The sequence below is a fragment of the Tamandua tetradactyla genome, chromosome 11 (genome assembly GCF_023851605.1).
Source record: "Tamandua tetradactyla isolate mTamTet1 chromosome 11, mTamTet1.pri, whole genome shotgun sequence".
In the NCBI taxonomy this organism is placed as follows: domain Eukaryota; kingdom Metazoa; phylum Chordata; class Mammalia; order Pilosa; family Myrmecophagidae; genus Tamandua; species Tamandua tetradactyla.
Genome location: NC_135337.1, coordinates 89,804,384 through 89,814,479, shown reverse-complemented (window position 1 = coordinate 89,814,479; position 10,096 = coordinate 89,804,384). Strand labels below are relative to the sequence as shown.

The 10,096-nt window shown below is 58.6% G+C and overlaps 1 protein-coding gene across 1 annotated transcript; it reads right to left on the bottom strand.

Annotated features, from left to right (window-relative positions):
* Positions 1–312: 312 nt before the first annotated feature.
* On the bottom strand, positions 313–2,483 carry RTBDN (retbindin). Its single transcript, XM_077119596.1, has 5 exons — positions 2,333–2,483; positions 1,778–1,856; positions 1,541–1,651; positions 929–1,025; positions 313–540 (listed from the first exon to the last, which is right to left on the bottom strand). The coding sequence occupies exons 1-5, from the start codon at positions 2,481–2,483 to the stop codon at positions 313–315; spliced, it is 666 nt and encodes a 221-aa protein (XP_076975711.1).
* Positions 2,484–10,096: the final 7,613 nt, after the last annotated feature.

Below are 10,096 nucleotides of genomic sequence, written 5' to 3'. Positions count from 1 at the left end.
TACACTTGAGTAAGAATCAGCCCCTCACTCTAGAACCCGAAGATTAGAAGTGAGACATCTATCGCTTTCAGGCAACCGACCTTTCCACCTATTTCCGCGAGAAGCAGCCAAACCAAGTACTCTAGCTAGCGATTTTATTCTGGGCCGGGAGAGAAAAGTGAGCGAGTCTTGGGTTGTTTCTCGAGGAGGGGCAAGTCTCTGGGACCTTGGGGAGGAGGGATAGTTACTCTGGAACCCAGAAGGCGGCAAGGGAGAGGTGTGGGGCTCTGGGGTTCTTCGCGGGCCGGGCTCCCTCCCGAGCACGGGCGCCACCTAGGGGCCGCTGCCGCTGCCGCTGCCACTCCCGCTGCCCGCCGCGTCCAGGAGTGGGGTGCGCGCGTGGCGCGAGCGCCCGGAGGCGGCTTCCCGGGCCCGCCGCCCGGGTCTGGGACGTGGCAGCGCCGAGACGGAGATGTTGAGGCAGTGACGGGAGCCAGGAGCCGCCACCAGGGGGACGTGGCCCAGGACCGAGCCACAGAGGTCCGCGCCGTCGGCGAAGGTCTGGGAGAAAGGGGTGGGGTTAGGGCTGGAGTGGGCGGAGTCCAGCGGCCCCGGGGAGGGGCTGGGGGCGTGGTCAACGGGCGGGGCAAGGGCGGGGTCTTGGGACAGATGCCTCCGGCTTCTGGGTCCTTGCAGGAGGGTGTTGGCAGGGCCAGGGAGGAGGTGTGCCTTTGAGGAGGGCAGATGGGCAGGTGCTACTTATTGGGTCCCGGCGGATGTGAGGGGAGCGCCAGGGCAGGGGTGAAGCTTTAGGGAGGGTGAGGTTGGCTGCGGAAAAGGGAAGGACGGGGGTGGGAGTTTGGGGACTCCCCGGACTCTGGGGCCTAGGCCGGTTAGGACTGGACCTGGAGAGGGGGAGGAGACCTCGTGCTCCCTGTTGCACGCTCACCTGCCCATAGGTACGGCAGCCCGGCTCGCAGCTCCTTCTTTCTGGGACTGGGAACCAAGTCCGACTGCAGGTGACATCAGCTTCGCAGGCGGCGAACCTGGAGACGGTATTTGGAGAAGAGCAGGTGGGTGGAGGCCCTGCTGCCTGCTCCCCAAGGCTCCGTCCCACACATGCCCCGCCCACATATGCACGCCCCGCCCTCAGACCCAGGCCCCGCCTCCCCTGCAAACCCATCCCTTCCGATTCCACCCCGTTTTCTGGTCTTCCAGTTCTTCCCTCCTCAGTTCCAGTCAGCCCCTTACATTCCCCACTCTTTGACCCTCTCTTTCCAATCAAGAGGCCCCGCCCCTTAAAACCCAGGCCCCTTAAAGGCTACGTCTACATCCAGACGCCAGGCTTAAAGGTTGACCATGCCCCAATCTTACAAGCCCTGGGCTCTAAAGGCCCTGTCCCTTTTTGCCTCACCTCTAAATCTTAGACCTCATCCTTAAGGCCTTGGCAGTGTTCAGGGTAGGCCACACCTCTTCAAGCCTATGGCCAACCAAGTCGCAGGACCCGCCCCGGGCCCCGCCCCATCCCTCGCCCCCCCCCCCCGTGCCCCCTTTTTCCTACCAGTCCTCGCAGAGCTCGGCGCAGAGCGGCTGGGCCTGGCGTACCCCCAGCAGCAGCAGGCGAAAGCGGCTGTGGAGAGCATCTTGGAGGTTTCCCAAGAAGGCCTGGCACCTGGACACGGGGGAGAAAGTCTGGGATGGGTCAGGGTTCGTGGGGGCTTTTGACCTCGGGTGGGAGCGACTGAGGCCAAAAACGAGAAGAAATGACGGTGGGGAAGGGGAGGGGAGCTGTACTCACCCGGGGCTTGGCGCCCCACAGCGCTCTGGGACGGTCGGGGGTCCCACCGCATCTGGATTGTCCAGGGGACAACAGGGTCCTGGCAAAGGGGAGCCCTGTGAACAGGGGTCTTGAATCCTGAGGTAGGGGTCGGGAACGAGGACCTGCCAGTCCCCTGAACTGGAGCAACCCCAATTTATATCAGTTTTCCCAAAGAGAAAACTGTCTTTATCTTCTTGTGCCTGGTAGAGGTACAAGTTCTTTGATGTTTAATCCTCACAACACCCCTGTGATGTAGGTCTGCTATCCTGACCACCCCGCCCCACCTTTGCCTTTTAAATGGGCTACATGAGGCTCAGAGTGCTTAAGTGACTTCCCCAGCATCACACAGCTAGGAAGTGGCAGAGTTGGGATTTGGCTCCAGGTAGCCTGGCTGCTGTCTGTGCCCTTAGACCACTTGCTGCCCATCCTGGCAGCCCCCCTAAGCCCCTCCCATAAGAAAATCTGAAATTGTCACAGTCAGGTGGGGGCTCCTGGGTGCTGGGTCTATGGTGCCTACCTTCCAGGTGTGCTTACCTGCCAGGTGCCACTGGGCTGTGCCTAGGTGGGTCTCCAGGCCATGGTGTCCCTGGGGTTGAGTTTGGATTGGGCGGCTCCCTCCACAGGCCCCCAGCAGGGTCCATGCCAGAGTCAGATGCACGGCCCAGGCTAGGCCTCTGCAGCCCATGGCTATCTGAGAGAGCAGCTGGCTGGGGTGGGGGTGAAGTTTGGCCCCCCTTACTGGAAGCTCAGGGTGGCACCCTCCCTGTGCATACCCTCAGGCAGTGCCAGGCAGCGTGAGGGTGGCCAGCTGGTCAAAAGGCTGTGCAATGGCCAGGGGCATTCAGATCCCAGATGGCCCCTGGGTGGGGGGACTCTGACCCAGTAGCCCCTCACTCCATCAGACCCTTGTCTCCCCTTCCCTTAATCTAGGTACTGCCCCCCTTGGGCCAGCTGGATCTCCCATCCACTGAAACCTGAAGACCAGGGGTACCTTCCCAGCTCTTCCAACCCACTGTCTTGTCCAGTAATTCCTCCCCACCTCTCCCAGCCCCCTCCCTCCTCTCGTTCCCGCTAGCCCTTCTCACGGTCACCTTCTCTCGGGCCGCCCGCAATCGGCTTAGGGGCTGCCTTCCAGGGCTGGGCCTTTAGTGGGGCCAAGCTCCCCTGTTAGCAGGGCTCGAGTTCCGCTGCTGGGGTCCGAAAGCCCCGGGGACGGGGGTAGCTGGGGGTGTGCGGAGACAAGGCAGTCACCTCCTCTTCCTCTCACCTCCTCGGCTGCCCCTTACCTGTTAGCCGGACGGGGATCTAGGGCGCTGCTGAGACACCTCCGGGTCAAGCCCAGGAAACAGCGGCGGCCGAAAGGGGCGTGGTTTGGTGTGGGGCGGGACTTCCCAGAGCCCCGCCCCTCATCCTGCATCTTCGAGTCCTGGGTACCAGGCGCCGGCGTGCATGTATTCGTGTGCCCTTATGTTGAGCTTGCGGCCTAAGCTCCATATCTATATGTGCTGTGTGTGTGTGTGTGTGCACTCGTGTGTCTCTTGGTTGTGTGGCTGTGTTGAGCGTGTATGTGCATGTTTGTTGACTGAGGATGTGTCTACGTGTCTCTTGGTTGGGTGTGTGAGGGGGTGCCCAGAATCGCTGTGAAAAGATGAGTAAGTCGGTGGATAAAGGCTCTTGATCATGAATGCTCACCATGCGTGAATAAGGAGGTGTTATCATGTGCTGGTCAGAGGGCTAGTCTGTGCACAAAACATTAGTGTGTTTGTGCATCTGTATCCATCTGAAGTTTCTCTGAATGTGTCCCTTGGGTATATCCCCTCAATTCTTCCATTCACTGAACAACCATTAATTGAGCACCTACTGTGTGCCAGGTTCTGCGGATGCAACAGTGAATAAGACATGAAAACCTCAATCCTCATGGAACTGACATTCTAGTGAGGGAAGTCAGGCAAGAAACACAGCCCTGCTCTGTGTGTGTGTGCGTGTGCACGCGTGCATGTGCACAAACTCATGTGTTGTGTAGAGGTGGATAATGTATTGTGCAGTGGGTGAGGATTCGCCTGTGTAGATGAGCTTTTCTTGGTTCTAGAATAATACATTTATGTTTGTTGGGTGCTTCTATGAGTTTGCATGCATTGTTTGAGTGTGTGCGCCTTGAGTACGTGTCTGCATTCTCTGAGTGTGTGTCCGTGTTTGCTAAGTATGTATTTGAATGTGTGTGCTTGTGTGTGTTTTGCAGTGTGATGTTTTTGCGTGTATCTGTGTTTGTGTATGCTTTTGTGCACGTCTGTGTTGGCTGAGTGTGTTTGTATTTTATATTTATGTGTTTTCAGAGTATGTCTCTATGTCTGTGTTTGCTGGGTGCATATTTGCACAACTTGTACATATGCTTGCATGTGTCGACTTGCTGAGTATGTATCTGTATGTGTGTTTGTGTGTGTTTGCAGAATGTGTGCACCTGTGATTGTTGATATGTGTTTGGAAAGTGTGTGAATATGTGTTTGTATGTCTGTTTTGCTGAGTATGTGCTTGTATGTATGTGTCTGTGGGTGAGTTTGCAAAGTATGTTTGTATATCTGTGCGTAGGTTTGCAGAGTGTGTACATGTGTTGGCTTATGTTTGTGTTTGCTGAGTGTGTTTGTATGCTTGTGTTTGCAGAGTGAGTGTGTGCCTGTACTTGCACAGTGTGCGTGTATGTTTTTGTGAGCTTTGACTGCCACCATAGTCTTTCTCCTAGCCCCATTAGGGTCGGGCAGGATTTCTGTCTCTTTCACTGATGTACTCCCAGTGCCTAAAACACTACCTTGCACACAATAGGTACTCAATTAAATATTGAAAAAAATGAATGAATAGGAAATGGTCTTTCCCAGGCCCTCTGTGGGCCCCCAGCGATGTCCTGGAGGCCTCAACCATCAAGACTTGATCGGCCTTGGCTTTTCCAAGTCCATTTGGGGTGGTGCAGGGCGCTCGCGGGTCCTGCCAGTCCAGGCACGAGGCTATACGTCCCGCCAGGGCCTCCGCACCCCTCCCCTGACCTCAGCTCCCGTTCTGCCCTCCAACTTCAGCACCGCGGACAGGAACACGCGGGGTCAGCACCACGGAGAGCTCCCGAGGCCGCGGCCGTCAGTCGCGGCTACACGCGCGGTGGAGACCCGGCCCTGGACAGAGAGACGTGTGGGACGGACAGACTCTGCGGGAAGGCAACGCAGACAGGCCGACAGACAGAGACAGAGAGACACAGACAGAGATAACTCGGGCAAAGGAGCAGAGAATGACGGAGGCGGAGACTGAAATCCCCCGGTGTCCGGCAGGGGTCGCTCCCGCCCGGGGACCGTGTCCTTCAGGGCTTTCCCATCAGCCAGGGGCCGGGACCCCTGGAAGCCCCCCACCCCGCCCTCCCAGGCCTGGAAGTGGAGTGAGGAGGCCTGGGGCGATCTCTTCTGCAACCCCGGGGAGCAGGGTTGGTTTGGCCTCTGCAGCAGAAGGGGTAGCAGAGGACCTGGAGGCTGAAAATCTTTCCAGCCACTCCGCCCTCCCCACCCTCTCCCAGCTACCGGCTAATCGCTCCTATAAATACGGTCTGCCTGGCCTGGCCTGGCTCCTTAATCCCGACGGCGAGATTTGGGGTCGCTGGGGGTATGCTTGGGAAAGTCTGGGGTGCAGGTTGGACGGTATATACGTGTAAATATTTTTCTAAGGGCACATATCTCCAGGGAGTATTTCCCAGGGGTCTCTCCTGTTTGAAAGGGTGCCCTGGGTGAAAAGGTCCCTCTCTTGTGTGGGGTTCTCTTGGATGGGGACAATATTCTCTCCAAACAGAGAATATGGCTTTTCGGGGGGTCGCTCCTTAGAGGGTCCCTTCCCCAGGCTCTGCACGTGAATTGTCGCCATGGGGATATTTCTCCTCGGCAATGTCTCTTCTTGCGGGGGGGGGGGGGCGACTTTTGAAGGGGCGGTGTCGCCTCTCAGAGACCATCTCTATTATGAATGATTTTTGGGGGGTGTGGGTAGATTTCTTGATTGGAGAGAATCTCCCCCCTGGAGATTTTTCTCCCTGTAGGAATGTGTCTCCCCGAGGGGGTTGCTGGAGGTGGAGGGGCAGGAAGCTCAGTGAGAATGTCTCCCTTGGGGTGTTTTAGTGCTGGGCGGACTTTCTACCCATGAGAATGGCTCTCCCCTAGGGGGTGTCTACGCATAGGGGTCTCTTCATGGGGCCGTCTGTAGGTGGCCTGGCTCCCGGGGGGGGCATCTGGAAGTCCCTCCCCTCGCCCTCCTTCCCGCCCCCACCCCATCCCCACCCCCACCCCAGCGCCTGCAGCCGTGGCCGAGGCCGGGCTCGGGCGCCCAGACGCAGTGACGGCACCGGGACCGCCCCACTTCGCTCCGCCCCCGCCCCCCCCAGCCGCCGCCGCCGCCGCGGTCCCCGCGGCTCTTCACTCCCTCCCTCCTCCCTCCTCCCGCCGCCGCCGCCTCCCTCCTCCCTCCCCCGGGCCGAAGCCGCCGCCGCTGCCGCCGCCGCCGCCGCCATGGACGATTCGGGCCTGATCCGCCGCCGGAGGCTGCAGGTACGCCGCGGCCCCGGAGCCGGGCGGAGGGGAAGGGGTCGGCGCCCTGGGGCGGGGCCGGGTAGGGGGCGGGAGAACTTGCACCAGGGTCGGCCCGGGCGCCCCCTCCCACGGACTGGGGACGCTGTCAGCCGGGGACGCGTTGGCCGCGCGTCCCGCCGCGCTGGGGACCCCGCCCCTCAGGCGCCGCCCGGGGCTCCCCAGAGCTGAAGGAGGGGGTGCAGACTAGCGCTCCTCCTCGAGGGGAGCCTAAGGGTCGCCGGTCCCGCCCGGGGAGGAGGGGACTGGGGCCGAGGTCATCGCCCTGGCCCCCCCCGCCAGGCGGACGTGGTGGGGGGGGGGCCCGCAAGGCAAAGTTATTGCCCCAGGGCTGCGCCCCTCGGGGCCGCCGGCGCCGCAGCAGCCGTAAACATGTTTGTGCGGCAGCCTCGCCCCTCATCACCCCAGGAGCCCCTTTCCGAGGCGTGGGGTTCCCCTGCACCCCCCATGCACCCTGCCTGATCCCCAGGATTCTTCCTACTGCCCTAATTGGACAGGCACCTAGACAGCCTCCTCACTTTTCATTCTACCCCATTCCCCACTCCCCCCTCCCTCCGGCGATCCCCAAGTCCAGCCCAGCTTGTGGGTGGGCGGGAGCGATTTTTAGCTCCTTGCAGCCTTAGAAGACGCTGGTCGCCGCTGCGCAGGCGCGGAACGCGTGGGTCCACTGCGCGGAGTGGGAAACTGAGGGCTGTTGGGAACGTGGGAAAGGTGGGGACAAAGCCAGGCTCAGGGAACTTCCACCTCCAAACCGCGTGAGGATTCTGAGGCTCAGGTCTTCAGCTCGGGCTTCTCGGGGTGGGGTGGGGATTTGATACGGGGGTCAAGCGCTGCCCCCACACTGACTCCGAGGGGAAACTGATCAAGGCTTTATCCCACTGTCGGTCTGAGGTCTGGCCCTTCTGAGCTTCTCTCCAACCCAGACCCGCTCCCGGTACTCTGGGGGGTGGGAGTGGACATAGATAAAGCCAAGTGTGGGCCCAGACTCTCGCTGCACCCCAAGACTGCAGCACGAAGGGGACGAGTCAGACTCATCCAGAGCGCCTCGTCCATCCCTGGACTCCTGTAATCCACCACCGGAAATGGAGAAGGGTCTGGCCATCGAGGTTGGAGACCAAGGGGAGCTCAGCGCCCATTGCAGAAGGAAAAATGGGGGTCAGATAGCAGGAAGGACTTTTCAGGAGGCTGGATGATGCTGGACCCAGGCATGGTTTGGAGAACTGATTTGGTTTCAAACAGAACCCAGATGGTCCCATCTCAGAGTCTGGGTCCTTTCTTTGGCAGGGCTGGGGGCGTTGGAAATGCGTTCTGAGAAAAGAGAAGGAGTTGCGACAAAGGTCGAGCAAGCGCTGCAGCAGCGGGGCTGGGTCCGCTCCGTCGGGTCCCTGGGAAAGGAGTGGAAAGGGGCGGGGCCTGCATGGGGTGTGTCTCCACCCTCCGGGCGGGCGCGGACTTCCATTGGCTCACCGCCACACGGGGCTGCTACCTCCCGCGGAAGGCTCCGCCCCCAGCCCTTGAATTGGGAATGGGGATCCCGCCCAGACCCTTCTCTCCACTTCCCCACCTTCCTCACCAAAGACGCCATCACCGATCACCGCCTGGCGACCGCCTGCTGGAGTCCAGTTCCCCTGCTTCCTTTCTGGCAAGATTAACCACTTCCCTGCTGAGTGCACACGTACACACACACGCACACACACACACACACACACAGATGTACATAGGTACAATCCCTTAGAGACTCTCCAACCATCGCAGAGCACCCAAGAGGTCCCCGGTGTGCATTTGGGATAGAGTACGTATGCAGGCAGCATCCTGAATTTGAACACCCTGTCGGCGGCGCCATCCATTAATTTTGAGGAGAAGCGGAATCATCTCCCTAGAGAGACTGAGATTGGACCTGTCGTCTAACTACCCTGACACCAAAGGTCCGAATCCTTTGCCACTCCGGTTTGTCCCCTCCCTCGACTTTAGAGTGTTTGGGAGCGCGAGAAGTCGAGGCTGTGTTCAAGAACTTACTCCTCCGGTGGCGCTTAAATGTCCCCACGGGGACCACGCTCGAAGGCCAAGGGTGCCTGCGTTAGAAGGGACCTCTGCCCCTCTGGGCTCCGTGGCCACAAAATCCAGACCTGGATTTCACTTGGGCCATTGCGGACGCGCGGCAAGTATGGCAGGTCCAGGCTGGGACTCATTCACGCCTATTCCGCAAAGACAGAAGGAAAACCCGGTGTGGATTTCTGGCCACCCGTGGCTCGAGAGGACAGGGCTGACAACAGGGGACAGCATGCCCAGTGACCCTGTCCATAAGCCCGTCCTCTCTCCATGAGAATGAGCTGTCCCTCTGGCCCATCTCCTGTCCTGGTAGCACGTCCATTCACAATTACTCCTATTCCCACGACCTAGTATTTATTGAGTGCTTACTATTTGCACGATGCCATCTCACAGAATCATCCCAGCTACCTTAGGAAGCATGGACTATTGGAAGGTCATTTGCCAAGGCCATAAGGGACCGAGCTGAGATTTGAGCCCAGGGCTTCCTGCTTTCTGAGATCTTAGGAAGAATCGAGAATATCCTCATTTTACCTTTCTTAGAGTTCCCACAACAGAGCTTTAGAAATCTCCCCCTGAATCTTTGCAGCCGCAGGGCCCCGGTCCAAGCCCCTTCCTTCCATCTCTGAGCTTTTCAAGATCGAACTAACTGGAAAGTGACATCACCTCTCTCCACTGCTGTCCTAGGAAAAGGGCCAAGATGCCCTTAACTCCAGATCCCTGAAGTTAGTTACTGAAACCTGGACAAATGGAATACAATCTTCCTCGAACGTGAACACACAAAATTAATAGCCACCAATTATTTTTATTGGCCATTGTGGAACAAGATACCAGGCCATTCACATTTCAAATCTCCTCCACCCAACACCCCCAACGGGACCAGGGTGAGGCAGGTCTGTTGGACTGTGGAAGATTCATTCATTGATTTATTCATTCAACATTTCATACTTGAACATGCCAAGATCATTCTTGCCTGAAAGCTCTTCTCCTTGCAGTTCCCTCTTCCTGGGGAATGCTCTCTCCATAGATCCTCCCAAGGCTGGGTCTTGCCTTTCAGCAGCCAGCTTAAAAGTCACCTCCCCAGAGTAGCCCTCATCCTGCTTCCTTCTATTCATAACACTTATTACTGTCTAAAATAATCTCCTCCACTTTATTGTCCATCTTTCTCCACTAAGTACTAACCCCGGAAGGTTTCTAACTTGTCTTACTGCTCTAGCCCCAATGCCTAGTTTAGGGGCTGGCATACAGTAGGCGCTCAAGATATGTATTTTTTCCAACAGAGACTGCTGCTTCATTTGCACGGACACATTGAGATGCCAACTCAGGAGCCCACCTATGGGGGCCCTCCTATTTTCTCTGCCCTGGTCTCTGGGGGAGGGGTGGGTGGAAGAATTCCCCTGGAACCCTCTCCCACGAGAAACCCGTCCCTCGCGCATCTACAAGGATGAAAGTGACAATGCTGATAAGGGACCCGCGTTCACCCTGCTTCTGCTCCTCCGGGGGGGCTGCAAGGACTTGCCGGCAGCGGTCACTGGCCCGCACTGACCCTTGTCCTTCTGCCCCTTTGCCTTCCAGAAGGATCTGCCCCTGCCCCGGAAAAGCAGCAGGTGAGCTTTGGGGAGAGACACGCGGGGCTGGCCGCCCCTTC